This window comes from Macaca mulatta, chromosome 16 (assembly GCF_049350105.2).
Source record: "Macaca mulatta isolate MMU2019108-1 chromosome 16, T2T-MMU8v2.0, whole genome shotgun sequence".
NCBI classification, from domain to species: domain Eukaryota; kingdom Metazoa; phylum Chordata; class Mammalia; order Primates; family Cercopithecidae; genus Macaca; species Macaca mulatta.
The window spans coordinates 73,790,897-73,812,415 of record NC_133421.1 but is presented as its reverse complement, the minus strand read 5'-3'; the positions used below and the strand labels follow the sequence as shown (position 1 = coordinate 73,812,415).

The window sequence follows — 21,519 nt, the reverse complement described above, 5'->3', positions numbered from 1 at the left end:
GATTTCCATCCTCCGCCCGGCAGCAGAGCAGCAAAGTTTACCTTGAACAATGACAGCAATGTCTTTGCTGACAGAGCCCAGCTGGTTAGTGGCTGTGCAGCAGTAGGCTCTGGTGTGGTTCTGGGTTGCCTTCTGTGGCACTTCAAGGTCAAAGACCACCCCATTCCAGGTACACACCAAGGCTGGAGCTGGGTTTCCCTTTGGGACACAAGCAAGCCTGTGTTCCATCCCTTCCAGCCAGGTCTGTTTGCCAGAGCATCGGGATTCCTCTAACCATGGCTTGTCTGCAAAAACGGTTTCCCAAAGAGCTGAGTTCGGTGCACCACACTCCCTCACTACCTTCACACCCTGCTCCCTCTCCTCACCCAAATGTGGTCCCCTCCACCCAACAGCTTTCCTTACTAACGGAGCACTAGCAGATCTCTGCTTTGAGTCAACTCTTCTTTCCCATCTTCCCCATGGGCAGGGAGTCCCAGATGAAACCTAGGGTGTTCTTATGGATTCCGACTAAATGATAATGCTGCTCGAGCCATGGTGGCCCTGGGGCTCCTGCTTCCCATCTGTGCTTCTCAGTGGGTAAGGAGCTAGATAATGGTGACCTCAGAGATTAGGATTTTTCTACCTTTTTTTTCTTTTTTCTTTTTTTTTTGGAGACAAAGTCAGTCTCACTCTGTTGCCCCAGCTGGAGTGCAGAGGCATGATCTTGGCTCATGGCAACCTCTGCCTCTCGGGTTCAAGCAATTCTCATGCCGCAGCCTCTCCAATAGCTAGAATTACAGACGCACGTCACCATGAGCAGCTAATTTTTCTATTTTCAGTAGAGATGGGTTTCACCATGATGGCGATGCTGGTCTCAAACTCCTTACCTCAGGTGATCCACCTGTGTCGGCCTCCCAAACTGTTGGGATTACAGGCGTGAGCCACCACGCCCAGCCTATCCTGAGCCTTTTGAAGCAGACGCCAGAGATGCGAAGCCCAGTCTCTCCCGCCTGGCCATGTGGAGGCTCTTATTGGGTAGTCTCTCAGCCTGCAGGAGCCAGGGATCTGGCCCCAGGTGATGCCCCAACAGTGGGCCACTCCCCACGACTGTCAGGAAAATCCCAAGTCTAATTCAAAGTTGATTTTCTACTAGCAATGAATGATGGACATGGTCTCCATTGCTTAAGGCCCTGGGAAGATCTAGACTAGAGAAAAGGATCATCGACTTCTGCCCACACCTGTGGGCCTCAGTTCTTCCCTCTGGTCCATGGTTGCCATGGTAACGCTTTGTAAAGTTGTTTCCCCAGGGGTCCCTAGAGTCCTCTGAGTCACCATAACTCTGAGGTCAACAGAAGTGGAGAGAGGAGACACTCCCTGCCCTAGCTGGTCCCACGTGTTCCTGGCAGTAACCTGTCTCAGGAAACTCACCAGCCCTGTGCCCATCTACGGAGTTCTGGAGTGATCTCCAGTTAGGGCCCCTGCTGCCCTCATTCCTAAGGGAGGCTGGAGACTTCTTCCATGGCCAAAAACCCACATCTAAGTCCCCAGCACTAGCTAAAAGGCCCTGTCACGGGGTGCTATCTGTCCGTCCCAGTTCACATTGGTGGAAGGATGGTGGGGGAGGCAGAAGCTACATGGAGCTCAGGGACTCTCCTCCATTCCCACCTGGCTCCTCCTCTTTGCTGGTGCTGGAAGGAGCATGGGGAAAGTGGTGTCTCCACCCTCCCTTGTCCCCATCTTTCTCAGAGTTGGTATCATTGATGACACCCCTCTTGGATCCTCCCGCAGCCCTGCCTGGAGAACAGCCCACAGCCCAGGGCCCTCCCAGCAGATGATGAGTCTGGGCTGCTGGTCGGGTAATGCTTCGGGAATGAAGGCAGAAAAAGGAGGTCTGCCTTCTTCTCTGAAAGACGGGAGACGGCAGGGCCCCAGTATTCACATCCTGGGCCACAGGGCTGTGGGTTTTCATTGCTGGTTGCCAACACCACAGCCAACCACTTCTAGAAGTGTTTCCTTGTTTCCTTCCTTGTGTTTCTACAGCGTCAAGTGCTAGATGCTCTTAAACTCAGCGGGGGATGATTTCAGTGCCCGTGAGGATGTTCTTTCCTGCTCTCACCTCTGGAGGCATCTGATGCTTGTGACCTCCAGATGGTATTGAAATAGCACCAACCCTGGGCACCAGGAGACAGGAGGCTCAGTCCTGGCCTTCTCTGCCTTCGCCTTGTCCTGCTGTGAGGTTTCTACAAGGCACCCCATGCCACTGGGCCATTCTCACCTGGGAATAGAGAAAGAACAATTTGCCCCTTATGGAAAGACGAAATGAGGCAAAAGGCCCCTTATGTTGTGGGCAGAATCCCTGCACTCAGAGGGATTTAGAAGCTGAAATAACTGGGTTGGGAGCAGTGGCTCGCGCCATCTCACTATTTTGGGAGGCCAGGGAGGGTGGATCATCTAAACTCAAGAGTTCGAGACCAGCCTGGCCAACATACTGAAATCTCATCTCTACTAAAAAAGTACAAAACTTAGCCTGGCATAGTGGCGGGTGCCTGTAATCCCAGCTACTAGGGAGGCTGAGGAGGGAGAATCACTTGAACCCAGGAGGTGGAGGTTGCAGTGAGGCAAGATTGTGCTACTGCACTCCAGCCTGGGCAACAGAATGATACTCCATCTCAAAAATAAAAATAAAAATAAAATGAAGAAACTAAAATAACTAAATAACTGAGTAGCACCACACTACCTGCTCTGGAGAAAGGACTTTTTTTTTTAATCTGTTTTGAGATGGAGACTCGCTCTGTCACGCAGGCTGGAGTGCAGTGGCACCATCTTGGCTCACGGCAACCTCTGCCTCCTGGGTTCAAGTGAGTCTCCTGCCTCAGCCTCCCACTTTTACAGGCTTGTGCCACCACGCCCAGCTAATTTTTGTATTCTTAGGAGAGATGGAGTTTTGCCATGGTGGCCAGTCTGGTCTTGCACTCCTGACCTTAAGTGATCCACCCACCTCAGCCTCCCAAAGTGCTGGGATTACAGGCATGAGCCACCGTGCCCGGCCCGGAGAAAGGACTTTGAGTAACACAATGTGGGAAGAGCAAGGTTGTGGAGATCTGCTGCCCTGGCTGAGGTAGCTCATGCAATCAGTCTCTCTCAGCCTCAGTGTCTTGACCTGTGAAACGGGATGATAATAACACCTCCTTCACAAGACAAGTGGCAGGTCTGACGTGAGAATGCACAGGCAGGCCCTTGGCAACTGGATAAGCTCTATACAGCTCTGGAAAGGAGGGGGAGAAAAAAGAGGAGGGGCTTCCATGGCTGGAGAGGGCATCTTTCGGCCTGATGTGTTCTGAGTTCCAAAGCTGGGAAAGACACTCAAACCTTCCAGAGCTCTTCCAACTTTTCGATTCTCTGATGGTTTCAGGTCTAGGGGAGGAAGCGCTTGTGGTCCGTGTCTGTCCCCGGGATATCTGTTTCTTGGTTTGCATCTCTGCTGCAGGTCCAAGGAGCTGGGGCAATACCATGAGTCTGGGTTCTTCATCCCCAGGGACCTGGGGGAGCTCTCCCCCACCACCACCGCCCACCCGACTCAGGGAAAGGGGAGAGCAAAGTGTGGGGTTGGTTCCCTCTAGTGGTCAGTGTTAGCACTGCATCCAGTTGCCTCAGGCGGGCCCAGGAGGAGTCAGCAAAAGTGGAATTCAGGACTGAATCCTGCCCAGAACCCCCACAATCTATTGGCTGTGTTTGGTGCCTTTTCGCAACACACACATTATCTCTGCTGGGTGGAGGGGAGACATGTGAGGAGGAGGAAAGGGATAGGATAGAGAGTGGGATGGGGTCTGTAGGGGTCTCGAGGACTGGCTATCCTGACATCCTTCCCCGTGTTCAGGTTGGCCACCATGATGTGCTGCCAGAGGGCACCCACCTGCTCCTTAAAGAGAGGACAAGTTGGGTGGTATCTCTGGCCGACACTCTGTGCACAACTCTTACGATGCTGGTAACGGTGAGAAGGGAAAGATGACAAGCCAGGGGGCATGATCCCAGCATGTGTGGGAGGAGCTTCTAAATTAGCCATTAGCACAGGTACATCAGTGGCCCCATGTGTAAACGTACAGAGAAATAGGTGGGGTCAAGCAGCAAGAGATAAGGGGCCAGGGTATAAAAAGGGCCCACAAGAGACCAGCTCCAGGATCCCAAGGCCCGACTCCCCGAACCACTCAGGGTCCTGTGGACAGCCCACCTAGCTGCAATGGCTGCAGGTAAGCGCCCCTAAAATCCATTTCTGCACGATGTGTCCTGAGGGGAGAGGCGGAGCCCTGTAGATGGGACGGGGGCATCTCAGCCCAGATATTTGAACAATCTCAGAATGTTCCTGGTCCCTGGAGGGAGGGAGAAAAAAAAAACAGCTCCTGGAGCAGGGAGAGCACTGGCATCTTGCTCTCCATTCCCTCTGTTGCCCTCCGGTTTCTCCCCAGGCTCCTGGACATGCCTAATTCTGGCTATTGCCCTGCTCTGCCTACCTTGGCTTCAAGAGGGCAGTGCCTTCCCAACCATTCCCTTATCCTGGCTTTTTAACACCGCTGTGTTCCGCGCCCATCACCTGCACAAGCTGGCATTTGACACGTACCCGAAGTTTGTAAGCTCTTGGGGAATGGGTGCACATCAGGGGTGGCAAGAAGGGGTGACTTTCCCTGGCTGGGAAGTCCTGGGAGAGAATAAGGAGCTCAGGTTTGTTTCCTGAAGCAGAAATGCAGGCAGATGAGCGTACGCTGAGTGAGGTTCCCAGAAAAGTAACAACGGGAGCTGGTCTGCAGGGTAGACCTTGGTGGGTGGTCCTTCTCCTAGGAAGAAGCCTATATCCCAAAGGAACAGAAGTATTCATTCCTGCGCAACCCCCAGACCTCCCTCTGCTTCTCAGAGTCTATTCCGACACCCTCCAACAAGGAGGAAACACAGCAGAAATCCGTGAGTGGATGCCTTCTCCCCCAGGCGGGGATGGGGGAGGCCGGTGGTCAGAGCCCCCAGGCAGCACAGCAACCGCTGGTCCTTCCTCTGCAGAACCTAGAGCTGCTCCACATCTCCCTGCTGCTCATCCAGTCGTGGCTGGAGCCCGTGCAGTTCCTCAGGAGTGTGTTTGCCAACCACCTGGTGCATACCAACTCGAACTTCGACATCTATCTCTACCTAAAGAAACTAGAGGAAGGCATCCAAACGCTGATGGGGGTGAGGGTGACCCCAGGGGTTCCCAATCCTGGAACCCCACTGGCTTCGAGGGGTGAGGCAGAGAAACTGCTGCCCTCTTTTTAGCAGTCAGGCTCTGACCTAAGAGAACTCACCTTAGTCTTCATTTCCTCTCGTGAATCCTCCAGGCCTCTCTCTACACCCTGAAGGGGAGGGAGGAAAACGAATGAATGAGAGCGGGAGGGAGGCAACAGTGACCAAGCGCTCAGCCTCTCCTTCTCTTCCTTCACTTTGCAGAGGCTGGAAGACGGCAGCCCCCGGACTGGGCAGATCTTCAAGGAGACCTACAGCAAGTATGACACAAACTCGCACAACGATGACACACTGCTCAAGAACTACAGGCTGCTCTACTGCTTCAGGAAGGACATGAACAAGGTCGAGACATTCCTGCGCACCGTGCGGTGCCGCGCTGTGGAGGGCAGCTGTGGCTTCTAGATGCCTGGGTGGCATCCCTTGTGACCCCTCCCAATTGCCACTCCTGGCCATGGAAGGTGCCACTCCAGTGTCCAACAGCCTTGTCCTAATAAAATTAAGTTGCATCATTTTGTCTGACTAGGTGTCCTTCTATAATGTTATGGGGAGGAGGGTGGTGATATGGAGCAAGGGGCAGGTTGGGAAGACGACCTGTAGGGCCCACGGGGTCTATTGGGAACCAGGCTGAAGTGCACTGGCACGATCTTAGCTCACTGCAACCTCTGCCTCCTGGGTTCAAGCGATTCTCCTGCCTCAGTCTCCCGAATAGTTGGGATCCAGGCATGCGCGACCAGGCTCAGCTAATTTTTGTATTTTTGGTAGTGACGGGGTTTCACCATATTGGCCAAACTGGTCTCCAACTCCTGACCTCAGGTGATCTGCCCAACTTGGCCTCCCAAATTGCTGGGATTACAGGCATGAGCCATGGCACCCTTCCCTGTCCTGTCATTTTAAAATAATTATACCAGCAGGAGGACGTCAGGCACAGCATGGGCGACCTGGCCATGCCCAGCCCAGTGGACATTTGACTTCTCTGCTTAGCACTGTCCTCTCATGTGCTGGGTCCACTCAGTAGACGCTTGTTGAATTCCTGGGCCTAGAGCTGTGCCAGCTGCCTCGTCTTGTCACCTTCTGGCTTATTCCCTCCCTCCATATCTTACCTATTTACCTCATAGGAATGTTTCGAATTCCAAATTTCTATTTTACTGTTACATATTTACTTGTTTGCTATTATCTCTGCTGCCAGTAGATTGTTAGCTCCAGAAGAGAAAGGATCATGTGTTTTGTTTATCTAGATATGCCCATCTGCCTGGTACAATCTCTGGCAAATGTTATAGACAACAACTACTTGTGGAATCGGTGAATGAACGAATAGAAGAATGAGTGAAAGAATGAATAGACGAAAGGCAGAAATTCAGCCTCAGGCCGGGCACAGTGACTCACGCCTGTAATCCCAGTACTTTAGAAGGCCGAGGCGGGTGGATCACAAGGTCAGGAGTTCAAGACCATCCAGGCTAACACGGTGAAAACCCATCTCTAAAAATACAACATATTAACCGGGTGTGCTGGCGGACAGCCTATAGTCCCACCTACTCAGGAGGCTGAGGCAGGAGAATGGCGTGAACCTGGGGTGGGTAGAGCTTGCAGTGAGCTGAGATCGTGCCACTGCACCCCAGCCTGGGCAACAGAGCAAGACTCCATCTCAAAAAACAAAAAGAAAAGAAAAGAAAAGAAATCCAGCCTCAAAGAGCTTACAGTCTGGTAAGAGGAATAAAATGTCTGCAAATAGCCACAGGACAGGTCAAAGGAAGGAGAGGCTATTTCCAGCTGAGGACACCCCATCAGGAAAGCACCCCAGACTTCCTACAACTACTAGACACATCTCGATGTTTTTCACTTCTCTATCAATGGATTGTCTCCCTGGAGAATCATCCCCAAAGTGAAATTACTTAGCACGTCCGGTTAGGTAGATCGTTATGTACTTCTTGGTTGTTCAGAGATCATCAACCAGTGCAAACAATACCCCATCAACACACAACAGTGCCTGCCCCTCTCCTCCCCAAGCCTTCCAAGGCCCTTTCTCCGTGCCTGAACCCCCCGGCCATATCATGTGGCAAGCTTAAGGGTCCAACGAGATACAGGAAGTGAAACACGATGTACACTGAAACGTGCAATACAAATAGGCAGCATGATGTGCCTCGGTTCACTAAACCGAGCTACACTGGGTGGTTGTTTTCTACCACTTTCCTTAATGCCTATAGACACCTCATTCTGCTGCTGAATTCCTCATGTTCAATTCCCCCCATCTTCATGGAACATCCTCTGTGCAGGGACTTGACCCCTGTCCTGCTAGCTTTGCACTGAGGCAAGCTGTGTCCATGCCTAGTAGTGCCACCATCTTTACTAGATGAGGTTTCTAAAGATCTTGGCATGGAAGGAAAGCCTAGGGGCCTTGGATAGGCCTTGGATAGTGGGAGAGCTCCAGGCAAGCCACCTGATCTCTTTGAGCCTCAGTATCCTCACTCACATCCCTAGGGCTCAGTACAGTCCCAAGCACATGGTGGACACGCAGAAGTATTGATCATCTTCCTCACCTCCCCTAGGAGAGCCCTTGGGAATCCCCACATAATATTCCCTGAAGACCTTAATCCAATGAGCTGAGTAATTGACTCGGTACCAAACTCAGAAAAAGGACATTAGAAGCCAAAAGGAGGTAGAGTATGTCCCAGTACGATAAACAGCCTCTGATCTCAAGGAAGAAAGAACAGAGCTGCAGGTGGGAAGTGTGCGCCGCAAATCACCAAAGTGGGAGTGGAAGGAGCGCCCACCAGTCCCTCGGAGGCGATCCCTAAGACCCGGTGAGTATGGCTTCGAAAAATGTGATTGTCCTCAACCCCACAGTCTTGAACCTAACAGGAGATCTCAAAGCCTGAAAGACACCACTTTAGGATCAACAGCAGATCTGCGACTTTCCACAGCAGGCACACAGAACCCTAAAGTTAGTCAAGGTTGGACATAGGAAGGGCTTCCAAACACACAGAGAAATTCATTAATCCTAAATTATAAAGGGAGGTTCTTTAAAGGAACCAAGATGATTGTGAGATTATCCTGAGCTTTTTGTCTTGTTTTGTTTTGTTTTTGATACAGAGTCTCACTCTGTCACCAAGGCTGGAGTGCAGTGGCGTGATCTCAGCTCACTGCAACCTCCATGTTGCGGGTTCAAGCAATTCCCTGCCTCAGCCTCCTGAGTAGCTGGGATTGCAGGTGCCTGCCACCATGCCCGGCTAATTTTTGTTTGTTTAGTAGAGTCGGGATATCACCATCTTGGCCAGGATGGTCTTGAACTCCTGACCTCATGATCCACCCACCTCGGCCTCCCAAAGTGGAGGGATTACAGGTGTGAGCCACAGTGTCTGGCCTATCCTGAGCCTTTTGAGGCTGAAACCAGAGATGCGAAGCCCAGCCTCTCCCCACTGGCCATGCGGAGGCTCTTGTTGGGTAGTCTCTCAGCCTGCAGGAGCCAGGGATCTGGCCCCAAGTGATGCCCCAACAGTGGGCCACTTCCCGGGACTGTCAGGAAAATCTCAAGTCTAATTCAAAGTTGATTTTTTACTAGCAATGAATGATGGACGTGGTCTCCATTGCTCAAGGCCCTGGGAAGATCTAGACTACAGAAAAGGATCACCGACTTCTGCCCACACCTGTGGGCCTCAGTTCTTCCCTCTGGTCCATGGTTGCCATGGTAACCCTTTGTAAAGTTGTTTCCCCAGGGTTCCCTGGAGTCCTCTGAGTCACCATAACTCTGGGGTCAACAGAAGTGGAGAGGTGACAGGAGACACTCCCGTACCCTGGCTGCTCCCACGTGTTCCTGGCAGTAACCCGTCTAGGGAGCCTCACCAGCCCTGTGCCTATCTGCGGAGTTGTGCAGTGATCCCCAGTTAGGGCCCCTGCTAGGGCTCATTCCTAAGGGAGGCTGGAGACTTCTTCCATGGCCGAAAATCCACATCTAAGTCCCCAACACTGGCTAAAAGACCCTGTCATGGGGTGCCGTCTGTCCCAATTCACATTGGAGGAAGGATGGTGGGGGAGGCAGAAGCTAAGTGGAGCTCAGGGACCCTCCTCCATTTCCACCTGGCTCCTCCTCTTTGCTGGTGCTGGAAGGAGAATGGAGAAAGAGGTGTCTCCACCCTCCCTGGGCCCCAGCTTTCTCAGAACTGGTATCATTGATGACACCCCTCTTGGACCCTCCTGCAGCCCTGCCTGGAGAACAGCCCACAGCCCAGGGCCCTCCCAGCAGATGATGAGTCTGGGCTGCTGGTCGGGTAATGCTTCGGGAATGATGGCAGAAAAAGGAGGTCTGTCTTCTGCTCCGAAAGGGGGGAGATGGCAGGGCCCCAGCATTCACATCCTGGGCTACAGGGCTGTGGGTTTTCAATGTTGGTTGCCAACACCACAGCCAACCACTTCTAGAAGCGTTTCCTTGCTTCCTTGCTTCTGTTTCTATAGCGTCAAGTGCTAGATGCTCTTAAACTCAGCGGGGGATGATTTCAGTGCCCATGAGGATGTTCTTTCCTGCTCTCACCTCTGGGGGCATCTGATGCTTGTGACCTCCAGATGGTATTGAAATAGCCCCAACTCTGGGCACCAGGAGACAGGAGGCTCAGTCCTGGCCTTCTCTTCCTTCGCCTTGTCCTGCTGTGAGGTTTCTACAAGGCACCCCATGCCACTGGGCCATTCTCACCTGGGAATAGAGAAAGAACAAGCTGCCCCTTATGGAAAGACAAAATGAGGCAAAGAGCCCCTTGTGTTGGGGGCAGGATCCCTGCACTCAGAGGGATTTAGAAGCTGAAATTACTGGGTTGGGAGCGGTGGCTCATGCCAGTGATCTCAGTATTTTGGGAGGCCAGGGAGGGTGGATCACCTAAAATCAAGAGTTCGAGACCAGCCTGGCCAACATACTGAAACCCCCTCTCTATTAAAAAAGTACAAAACAGCCCGGCATAGTGGTGGGAGCCTGTAATCCCAGCTACTAGGGAGGCTGAGGAGGGAGAATCATTTCAACCCAGGGGTGGAGGTTGCAGTGAGGCAAGATCATGCCACTGCACTCCAGCCTGGGTGACAGAATGAGACTCCATCACAAAAAAGAAATAAAATAAAATAAAGAAACTAAAATAACTAAATAACTGAGTAGCACCACACTACCTGCTCTGGAGAAAGGACTTTTTTTTTTTTTTTTTATCCAGGGCATCTTTCGGCCTGATGTGTTCTGAGTTCCAAAGCTGGGGAAGAGACTCAAACCTTCAAGAGCTCTTACAACTTTTAGATTCTCTGATGGTTTCAGGGCATAGGACGAAGCGCTTGTGGTCCGTGTCTGTCCCCAGGATTTCTGTTTCTTGGTTTGTATCCCTGCTGCAGGTCCAAGGACCTGGGACAATACCTCAAGTGTAGATTCGTCCTCCCAGGGACCTGGGGGAGCCCCCGCCCCCGCCCCCGCCCCAAGGCTCAGGGAAAGAGGAGAGCAAAGTGTGTGGTTGGTACCCTCTAGTGGTCAGTATTAGCACTGCATCCAGCTGCCTCGGGCTGGCCCAGGAGGAGTCAGCAAAAGTGGAATTCAGGACTGAATCCTGCCCAGAACCCCTGCAATCTATTGCCTGTGCTTGCCGCCTTTTCCCAAAACACACATTCTCTCTGCTTGGTGGAGGGGAAACATGCGAGGAGGAGGAAAGGGATAGGATAGAGAGTGGGATGGGGTCGGTAGAGGTCTTAAGGACTGGCTATCATGACATCCTTCCCCGCGTTCAGGTTGGCCACCATGGCGTGCTGCCAGAGGGCACCCACCTGACCCTTAAAGAGAGGACAGGTTGGGTAGTATCTCTGGCTGACCCTCTGTGCACAACCCTCACAGTGTTGGTGACGGTGGGAAGGGAAACATGACAAGCCAGGGGGCATGATCCCAGCATGTGTGGGAGGAGTTTCTAAATTAGCCATTAGCACAGCCGCATCAGGGGTCCCATGAGTAAACGTACAGAGAAATAGGTAGGGTCAAGCAGCCAGAGATAAGGGGCCAGGGTATAAAAAGAGCCCACAGGAGACCAGCTCCAGGATCTCAAAGCCCGACTGCCCGAACCACTCAGAGTCCTGTGGACAGCTCGCCTAGCTGCAATGGCTGCAGGTAAGCGCCCCTAAAATCCCTTTCGACACGATGTGTCCCGAGGGGAGAGGTGGCGCCCTGTAGATGGGACAGGGGCACTAACCCTCAGGTTTGGGGCTTCTGAATGTGAGTATCGCCATCTAAGCCCAGATATTTAACCAATATCAGAATGTTCCTGGTCCCTGGAGGGATGGAGAGAGAAAAACAAACAGCTCCTGGGGCGGGGAGAGCATTGGCCTCTTGCTCTCTGGCTCCCTCCGTTGCCCTCCGGTTTCTCCCCAGGCTCCCGGACATCCCTGCTCCTGGTTTTTGCCCTCCTCTGCCTGCCTTGGCTTCAAGAGGCTGGTAGGGTCTCAAGCGTACCCTTATCCAGGCTTTTTGACAACATTATGATCCAAGCCCATCGCCTGCACCAACTGGCCTTTGACACCTACCAGGAGTTTGTAAGCTCTTGGGGAATGGGTGCGTGTCAGGGGTGGCAGAAAGGGGTGACTTTCCCCCGCCTGGGAAGTCATGGGAGGAGACTAAGGAGTTCACGGTTGTTTTCTGAAGCGAAAATGCCGGCAGATGAGCATACACTGAGCGAGGTTCTCAGAGAAGTAACAATGGGAGCTGGTCTCCAGCATAGAGACCAGCAGTCCCTCTTGGTGGGGGGGTCCTTCTCCTAGGAAAAAACCTACATCCCAAAGGAAAAGAAGCATTCGCTCATGGGGAACCCCCAGGCCTCCTTCTGCTTCTCAGAGTCTATTCCCACACCCTCCAACAGGGAGGAAACGCAGCAGAAATCCGTGAGTGGATACCTTCTCCCCAAGGTGGGGATAGGGGAGGCCTGTGGTCAGAGCCCCCGGGCAGCACAGCCACTGCGTGTCCTTCCCCTGCAGAACCTAGAGCTGCTCCGCATCTCCCTGCTTCTCATCCAGTCGTGGCTGGAGCCCGTGCAGTTACTCGGGAGTGTGTTTGCCAACAACCTGGTGTATGGCACCTTGGAGAGCGATGCCTATGACCTCCTAAAGAACCTAGAGGAAGGCATCCAAACGTTGATGCGGGTGAGGGTGGCGCCAGGGTTCCCCAATCCTGCAACCTCACTGGCTTCGAGGGCTGGGGGAGAGAAACACTGCTGCCCTCTTTTTAGCAGTCAGGCCCTGACCCAAGAGAACTCACCTTAGTCTTCATTTCCCCTGGTGAATCAATCCTCCAGGTCTTTCTCTACACCCTGAAGGGGAGGGAGGAAAATGAATGAATGAGAGAGGGAGGGAGGGAACAGTGACCAAGCGCTCAGCCTCTCCTTCTCTTCCTTCACTTTGCAGAGGCTGCAAGATGGCAGCCCCCGGACTGGGCAGATCTTCAAGCAGACCTACAGCACGTTTGACACAGACTCACAGAACGATGACTCACTGCTCAAGAACTACGAGCTGCTCCACTGCTTCAGGAAGGACATGGATATGGTCGAGACATTCCTGCGCATGGTGCAGTGCCGCACTGTGGAGGGCAGCTGTGGCTTCTAGGTGCCCGCGTGGCATCCTGTGACCCCTCCCCAGTGCCTGTCCTGGCCCCGGAAGGTGCCACTCCAGTGCCCACCAACCTTGTCCTAATAAAATTAAGTTGTATCATTTTGTCTGACTAGGTGTCCTTCTATAATATTATGGGGTGGAAGGTGGTGGTGTGAAGCAAGGGGCAGCTTGGGAAGACAACCTGTAGGGCCTGCAGGGTCTATTGGGAACCAGGCCACTGAAATATAAGAGATTTGGTTGTTCCTGTGCCATAAGAAAGCTGACACATCACTGCAGTCTGTTACTCACTAAGGCCATTCCATCAGGTCAGTGGTCCCAGCTCACTGGTCATAGCTCAATGGTCATCCCAGAGATGACTTGAAGGCATTTCTTCCTGTCCCACCATTACCATCAACACCAAACCTGGCCCCCCAGGAATGAGAAGAAATGAAAACAAGATGGGCTATTAAGTGCCGAGGCAAAAGCTTCCCAAAAGGTGAGGAAACAATATAATAGAATTACTTGTGTGCAGAACAACTTTAAGATCAATATTCCTTAAGCCCAACTACTCTTGGGAAATGAGAACAATGCAAAAATGAGTTTCAGACATACAGAACGAGAGCTTTTGGAATCAGAATTAGGGTGAGGGAAGTGGAAGAGAGATTTTATTTGGGGTTGCAAATGCAGTGACAACAGGTACCAGGAAGATATCAATGTAAGCAATGAGGGCTGGATGGAATAGGATAAATCCCAGATGACACTCGCTTTCCTTTGGTGGATGCAACACAGAGGGGTGAGAACCAGCACAATCTGCAGCACTCAAGCCCCTGCTGAGGTAGGACCCACCCAGCCTGTCACCATCAGGACTGCAGGGACAGGGCTTCCAGACCTTCTGATTCTTTGAGACAGCTAGGATATTCAGACCTTTACGTGAAATCTAACATTTAAACACTGGCAACACATATTGAACATATATTAAGAGCAAAAATTAACCCAAACACACATGGTCTCCAAGCTGTTTGTGAGCAAGTTTATTCTAAGAGATGCTGATTGGGGAACTTGGTGTAAGGGAAAGAATCAGAAAAATTTGGTTTTTACATAATTTAGTGCTCCTGAATAAATTACTTGACCAAGCTGAGATAATAATATATTGCTTTACTAGGATTATGAGAGGATTAAACACAGTGACATTTTTGATATATTATAGTACTCAAGAAATTGTAGTTATTTCTGCATTGAATTTTTGGATGTTTTGTGTTTTCTGATGGAGTGTCTAAATATCTGTTGTGAAATTATATTGTTTTCCTTGACAATTAGGAAATAATGAACATTTCAGATGTTTAGTGTTGAGAAGCACTAAAGAGCGGTGGTTAGTTCTTTAGAGTTAAGAGTTTACTCTGCCAAGCACTTTGGCTAAGTGACTGGTGACCTATAAATCGATACTAAGATGCTCACAGGAACTCTAGTATCCAAAAATGATTTCATGAAGTCAGGAATTATTCTGCAATGCAAATAATCAACCCCCTAATTAATCTTCTTTAGAAGTTCTGATTCTTATGTACTATAATGAATTTTCTTGATAATGAGACCCATTTGTGTTCATTTTTGGCTATTTTACAGTTAATAACTCAGTCCTTGGGGAGTGGCCGAAAGCTGAAATAAGAAGAACTCTGGAGCTGCTGCATTTCTCAGTTCAGAAGTCATTCCTACATCTTACGTAGTTCTTCTGCTATCTGGCTTTAAAATTATGGCATTTTGAAGTTAGAAGGGCCTCATAAGTCAGTCTAGTTTCTTCTACTTTGGGAATCTTATCCTCCGGCATCCATTATAGTCAGTATTCCAATTACGAGTGTGTAGCACTAGGACCAAGGGAATCACTTTTTCACAGTGCTCCTCATTCTATTAAACCACTCTCATTGCAGAAAACTATTTCTTGCACAAAGCTGGAATCAATATTCCTGCAGCGTCCTTCATTCGGCCTTAAAATTATTTAGAAATCTCACGGTCTTTAGAAGTCGATAGAGTGAGCACAATTTTAATTATCTCTTGGCTTGCGTGTTTTAAAAGGAAAGGTGACCCATCTTTGTAAGTATTTGTTGAATGCACGTGATAGGGGAATGACAATGTCCAGCGCCTACCTGGGTGACTAAGAGGGTTCTAAAGTGGGGTGGTCCTAACATAAAACTGAACTGCAGGGGGAGCCACACTCCAGAGAGTGTCCACCCAGCTCCCTTCCGGTATAGGAGAATGCACTCAACCACTGCTGGTTGAGAATTAGAAAGATACTACATGACTTTGCACATTTTCGAATATAAAAAGACCTTAAAGACCATCTACTTTAAACTCTTTTGATTTACCCACAGTTATTCTACTTTTCAGCTCATCAACTTGGTGTGGACAGCAATTTCCGCTGCAAATTTGAGATGCCTAGGGTGTTTTCTAAACGATGCATATGTAAGCCCTCAGTCCCTGAGATTCTGATATAATTAGCCTGGAATCTGGTACAGGCAAGAGTAGTTTGAAAACTTTCCCAGGTGATTCTAATGTGTAAACAAGGTTGAGAACCACTGTGTTAGGGACCGCAGAGATGAGAGCCTCATGTCCACAGGTGTATTGGTTTAACAGGGAAAAAGGAGAATAAGGAGATGAGACACCTGGGCCAGTTGTGGTGCCACCTGCTCTGAATTCCAACCAGTCATCTCAAAAGTGTTTCTCAGGAACCAGTCACAAAAAGACAAATACTGTCTGATACCAGTCATATGAGGTACTCAGAGCAGTCAAATTCATAGAGACAAAAAGTAGGATCGTGGCTGCCAGAGGCTGTGGGGAGGGAGGGAATAGGGAGCTATTCAATGAGCAAAGGGTTTAGACTGTGCAAGATGAAAAGGGTTCTGAAGATGGATGGTGGTGATGGTTGCATGACAATGTGAATGTACTTCATGTGACAGAACTGTACACATACAATGGTTAAGATGTACACGTAAAATGGTAAAATGCTTATATACTCTCACAACTAAATATGTTAAAAGTCCATTTTGGTTTTTGTTTTTGAAACAGAGGCTGGAGTGCGGTGGTGCGATCTCAGCCCACTGCAACCTCCACCTCCCGGGTTCAAATGGCTCTCATGCCTCAGCCTCCTGAGTAGCTGGGATTATAAGCGTGCACCACCACACACGGTTAATTTTTGTGTTTTTTGTAAAGACAGGATTTCGCCATGTTGGTCAGGCTGGTCTCAAACTCCTGGCCTCAGGGGATCCACCCGCCTTGGCCTCCCAAAGTGCTAGGATTATAGGCATGAGCCACCGCGCCTGACCCTTAATGGTATTTTATAATGAAAACTCTTCCTAAAGATAAGACTAGTGAGACTGGCACAAGGAGGAGTTCAGTAGGCAGAGCTCGAGTCATCCTTGACCCCTGGGATAATGTTTTCCTGACTCTGTCATTTTTTTGAATTTACCCTAACCTAAAATGACCACTTCTGAATTTCTTCCATGAGCGTTGTTGAAATACACATGGTGAGTTTTGTCCCTTTATACACAGTTGAGAGCAGAACTGACCCCTTCCCTTTTCTTCTGAATTATCAGGTCTGGGCTTCTAGGCCAAGACAAGCTGACACTTTGCCTGGCTGCTTCTTTAATTCAGAAGGCCCTGGAGTGCTGAGGCATGTGATGAGCACCGCTGGGATTAGGGTTACCAACTTGTCCTCATTTTCAGGAGACTTTCTCAATGTCAACACTGAAAGTCCCACGTTCCTTCCAAGAATCCCTCAGCTCAATGCAAACTCAGCTAATAGGACTGGTCACCCTACTAGTAGTCCTAAATCATAGAGGACCAAACTCGGGAGAAAGTAGGGGAAGGAGCAAGAAAAAGACTAGAAAAATCGGAAAGCTGTGCACGGTGTCTATGACTTTTGATGGCCCTCAAGGTCACCATGGATTTCTGATTCTTGCTTTGAGTTCACTGTGATTACAATGATGTGCTTAATTCCCACCAGAATTATCAGTGTAATAATTAAAACCAACAAATGTGAACACCATGCTAATTTATTACAAGTATTATGTCATTTCTTTCTAATTATAATCTTCTAAGGTAAATACTATTATTAATCCTATGGTAAGAAGTCCCACTAAAGATATAACTTATGCTTTCTCAGGACTAGAGAGAAAGACACCAAAATGCCACCCTGACCATCCTTGAGAGGATAAACGGCCAGGCACGGTGGTTCATGCCTGTAATCTCAGCACTTTGGGAAGCCAAGGTGGGAGGAGGTCAGAAGTTCAAGACCAGCCTGGCCAACATGGTGTCACCCCATCTTTACTAAAAATGCAAAAATTAGCCAGGTGTGGTGGTGCACACCTGTATTCCCAGCTACTGAGGCATGAGAATCGCTCCAGCCCGGGAGGCAGAGTTGCACTCAGCCGATCATGCCACTGCACTGCAGCTGGGTGGCTGAGCAAGATTCTGTCTCAAAAATAATAATAAAGACGACAAACGTTTGGAGTATTAAAGGCCACTCTTCCTCTGGAGATAATCAAGGTAGCTGCAATTTAAGCGTGAGCCACTTGCTTTAATGTTCAGAAAGAATATGATCAAAACCATTTAGGGGGTGGGGCCTCCTCCTATAGACAATGAAGGCAGCTACCCTCAGAAGCTCTATTATACTGGAAGAGAGATGTGAGACCCTTCCTGCTTTAAGAATCAATGAAGCCGGGCATGGTGGCTCAGCCTGAAATCCCAGCACTTTGAGAGGTGGGCAGATCACCTGAGGTCAGGAGTTTGAGATCAGCCTGGCCAACATAATGACACCCTGTCTCTACTAATAACACAAAAATTAGCGGGACATGGTGGCACACACCTGTAATCCCAGCTACTCCAGAGGTGAGACAAGAAAATTGCTTGAAGCCAGGAGGCAGAAGTTGCAGTGAGCCGAGATCACGCCACTGAACTCCAGCCTGGGAGTTCAGAGCGAGACTCCATCTCCAAAAAAAAAAAAAGAAAGAAAGAAAGAATCAGTGAGAAGGGGCTGCCTGACCCCTGGTGGTGTGGATCCTTCGGGAAGGAAAGCAAACAGAGTTTCCAAGTCTACAAGGGTTCCAAGTAACCCAGCCTACTCTGAAGACCGTTGCGGGACAGCTCTTCCAAACTACTGAGCTCTAAGAACTGGAACCCTGGAAACCCAAGCAAGAGGACAAGCGCAGCTGGACTAGGCCCTGAAGAAGGAGATCATCCTCCCTCAGAGATCCACAGCAGCTGGGAACCCGGATCTGCAGACCCACTTGGTTTGATGGTATTGTGTGGGACCATCTGTCAACACTGACACCCTGTGGCAGTGACAAGCAAAGGCAACAGCCGGCTAAGTCTCCAGGCTCTCCCTGCTGGAACTAGAAAGTCCAAGTGGCCCCCTTCTTCCCTCCCTTTTTGGTTTTGTTCGTTTTGTTTTGTGTTTGTTTGCTTGTTTTTGTTTTCATTTTCTTCAAGACGGGAGTGTTGCTCGGTTGGCCAGGCTGAAGTGCAATGGCGCGATCTCGGCTCACTGCAACCTCCACGCCCCAGATTCAAGCGATTCTCCTGCCTCAGCCTCCCCAGTAGCTGGGATTACAGGTGCACACCACCACACCTGGCTCATTTTTCCCTTCCTTTTTAGATTTGCTGTGCTTCAAGACACTGAGGCCATGAGGCAGGGTTTGCAGATAAAGGATAACTACAGCCCTGATGCGGCTGATCCTGACACCGAAATGGCTGTGGATCCCCGGATGGTGCAGCTCTATACTCCTGTCTCTGAAACCTGCTTCTTAACTTATTTCCCCAAATGCTCGATTCAGGGAAGGTGGATGATTTATATCAGACTCACAGGATGAGAGAGCAGTAGCTCCACCTAGTGGAAACATCCAGGTTGAAAAGGTCATGTTGGGGGATGATGCTATTTTGCAAAGTCAAGATAATTCATGTCCCTCCAGGAAGCCTTCTTTGATCTGAGTTATGCTTTCTCTTAACAATCTGCTTTCCCAGTCATAGGAATTCATGCACAAATGTAATCTCCTACTTGTTTGTCTAAATAGCTTTCCTAATAAATTTGTGGAAGCCAGGGACAATGTTTTGTTCACCGCTGCATCCCCACTGCTTTGTATGTGGTGAAACCAAAGGGTTATTTTTATACTTAATCTATAACACCAGACTCAGAGGAGGTCTGAGAAGAATGGGAAAATGTTTTCTTTCTGGTGTCTGATGCCACGATTTTTTCTAGCTAGTATCTGCAATTTGGAAGGCTACGCACCTCTCTCTATCTGGAAGTCTGAACTTCAGTTTTTGTTTTTGTTTCATTTGTTTTGTTTTTGAGACAGGGTCTGGCTCTGTCACCCAGGCTGGAGTGCAGTGCATGATCTCAACTAGCTGCAACCCTGCACCTCCCGCGCTCAAGTGATCCTCCCACCTCAGACTCTCTGAGTCCGCAGATTCAAGTAGCTGGGACTACAGGCACGTGCCAGTATAGTACACTAAGTTTTGTATTTTTTGTAGAAATGGGGTTTCACCATGTTGTCCAGGATATTTGCCAACTCTGGGGCTCAAGTGATTCGCCTGCCTCAGCCTCTCAAAGACCTGGGATTACAGGTGTGAGCCACCTCCCCGGCCTGAATTTTAGTTTTGAAAGCAGGTCAAATAGGCTGCTGCCCTGAGCTAATGCACCCCCTGCCCTGGGCTGGTTGTTTATGCTATCAACACGGTGTTTTTTCCTTAGAAATTGTCCTTAAAGTTATAAAATGCAGCTGGGAGCGGTGGCTCACACCTGTAATCCCAGCACTTTAGAAGGCCGAGGTGCGTGGATCACGAGGTCAGGACTTCAAGACCAGCCTGGCCAAGATAGTGAAACGCTGTTTCTACTAAAAACACAAAAAATTAGCTGGGCATGATGGTGGGCACCTGTAATCCCAGCTACTCTGGAGGCTGAGGCAGAGAATTCCTTGAACCTGGGAGGTGGAGTTTGAAGTGAGCCGAAATTGCGCGACTGCACTCCAGCCTGGGCAACAGGGCGAGACTCCATCTAAAAAAAAAAGTTATAAAATGCAACTGTTTGACATAATAAGAGCTTTCAGCAATGACACAGAAGGGTAGAGAAATGCATTTGGATATCATAAAATCACTTTTATTTTTACCATAGCAACTTTCCAGTGAACATTTCTTGACTGATTTGGAAGAAAAGATCTGGTTTTATGATTCCTCATGCCTTCTCCGAGGGTGAATATACTCTTTTCCAAGGACAAGAAAGGAAGCTGAATCATAAAATCATATGAACGTTTGCACAAGAGGATTCCTCTTGAAGTTTCAGGGAAATTGTTTTCAGACAGATGAAAATATCCACTTGTTGATGAAAAGGGAGAGTAAACATTGGAACTGTAACCTAGACGCCCATATGGGTAAAAAAAAGAAAACTGGCAAATGTGAACTCACAGTTGATCTCTCTGTCAAAAGGAATTCAGAGATGTTTGGAGTGCTTAACCTATGACGCCAATTCCGTGGAAGAACTCTACCTTCTACTTCACAGACAGGACACTGGGCTAGATAGGATGCTTGTCCAGCCCAAAGTGGAATTTCTTACCATCTGTATACTCCCCCAAGACCCACAACAGATGGTTACTGAGTTGAAGCTTGCCACTGATCCTTAATGATGTCAACAAGCTCAGCTCTGGGAGCTGGCACTCCAGAAGCCCAGGTCAAGGGAGCAATGGAAAGTGGAGATGGGAACAGAGCTCTGACTCCTAGCCCCGTATTTGATACTTACTCCCTTCAAAGTCCTGTCCCTGGACTACAAATTGAGTTCCCAGTTAGAAATCAGAAAACCATGACATATGAGTTGCATTTCTAAGATGTGCCTGTCTTTAGCATGACGTTTAAGAGAAAAGGGCAGTGGGAACCATAAAGAAATGGCAGCCAGGCGTGGTGGTGTGCACCTGTAATCCCAGCTACTGGGGAGGCTGAGGCAGGAGAATCACCTGAACCTGGGAGGCTGAAGTTGCAGTGAGCCGAGACTGCATCATTGCACTCCAGCCTAGGTGACAACAGTGAGACTCCATCTCAAAAAGAGAAAAAAAAGGAGGGGAGAGAGATAGAGGGAAAGGTGAGCTTGTGGACGTACTGGACACACAGGACCTGGGACATGGGGGCCTGAAACACTGTTTTACAGACAGAAGAATACAAAGGGAAATGCAGCCTGCCATTCTGTTTCTTCCTTTCTCCTCTATCCCTTCTTCCCTCCCTGGGAAACCACAGTAGCAGAAGTCTCATTCCATCAAATAGCTGTCAATTATATGAGTTGTACTTTTCTCTTCCTCAACAGTAAACTGGCTTTTCTCCTCTTTGTCCTCCTCTTTCTGTCTAGAGAGCAATTTCCTCCCGTCCACTTTGCAGGGCCGATAGCTCAAATACAGTGCTATGGTGATGACACCCACTCCAAGGGCAACGGTAATAACGACAAAGAGGGCAGAGCTGATTCCTTCATCCAATCCTGTCCAAGCACAGAAGACAGAGTTAGGAAGGTCACAAAGTACGAGGATCACCCACCCCAGCCCACCAGGCCCACTTCTGAGTCTCATTCTTCCCAACCTAGTAGAATCTTTCTTATTTTCATCCTTGGATAAGAATCCCAAACCCCTGAGGGATTTCCATCCTCCGCCCGGCAGCAGAGCAGCAAAGTTTACCTTG

General features: G+C 49.5%; 2 protein-coding genes across 4 annotated transcripts; both read left to right on the top strand.

Annotated features, from left to right (window-relative positions):
- Positions 1 to 4,175: 4,175 nt before the first annotated feature.
- On the top strand, positions 4,176 to 5,753 carry GHV (growth hormone variant). 2 transcript variants are annotated; one of them, NM_001042739.1, is made up of 5 exons: positions 4,176 to 4,226; positions 4,443 to 4,603; positions 4,813 to 4,932; positions 5,026 to 5,190; positions 5,446 to 5,753. In NM_001042739.1, the coding sequence occupies exons 1-5, from the start codon at positions 4,217 to 4,219 to the stop codon at positions 5,641 to 5,643; spliced, it is 654 nt and encodes a 217-aa protein (NP_001036204.1). In that variant the 5' UTR covers positions 4,176 to 4,216; the 3' UTR covers positions 5,644 to 5,753. The 2 variants fall into 2 exon arrangements, with proteins under 2 accessions (NP_001036204.1, XP_077824825.1); XM_077968699.1 differs by lacking the exon at positions 4,443 to 4,603 and having other exon boundaries at positions 4,217 to 4,226; positions 4,817 to 4,932; positions 5,446 to 5,750.
- A 5,198-nt stretch (positions 5,754 to 10,951) lies between these two features.
- LOC114673168 (somatotropin-like) lies at positions 10,952 to 12,945 on the top strand. Of its 2 annotated transcripts, XM_077972432.1 has the most exons (5): positions 10,956 to 11,353; positions 11,615 to 11,775; positions 12,001 to 12,120; positions 12,214 to 12,378; positions 12,640 to 12,945. In XM_077972432.1, the coding sequence occupies exons 1-5, from the start codon at positions 11,344 to 11,346 to the stop codon at positions 12,835 to 12,837; spliced, it is 654 nt and encodes a 217-aa protein (XP_077828558.1). In that variant the 5' UTR covers positions 10,956 to 11,343; the 3' UTR covers positions 12,838 to 12,945. The 2 variants fall into 2 exon arrangements, with proteins under 2 accessions (XP_077828557.1, XP_077828558.1); XM_077972431.1 differs by having other exon boundaries at positions 10,952 to 11,353; positions 12,001 to 12,378.
- Positions 12,946 to 21,519: the final 8,574 nt, after the last annotated feature.

Bases quoted from the DNA above. Each gene is read 5' to 3' on its own strand.
- GHV (NM_001042739.1), top strand. The intron at 4,933-5,025 runs GTGAGTGGATGC...CTTCCTCTGCAG, and splicing joins AGGAAACACAGCAGAAATCC to AACCTAGAGCTGCTCCACAT. The intron at 5,191-5,445 runs GTGAGGGTGACC...TTCACTTTGCAG, and splicing joins GCATCCAAACGCTGATGGGG to AGGCTGGAAGACGGCAGCCC.
- LOC114673168 (XM_077972431.1), top strand. The intron at 11,776-12,000 runs GTAAGCTCTTGG...TCCTTCTCCTAG, and splicing joins TTGACACCTACCAGGAGTTT to GAAAAAACCTACATCCCAAA. The intron at 12,379-12,639 runs GTGAGGGTGGCG...TTCACTTTGCAG, and splicing joins GCATCCAAACGTTGATGCGG to AGGCTGCAAGATGGCAGCCC.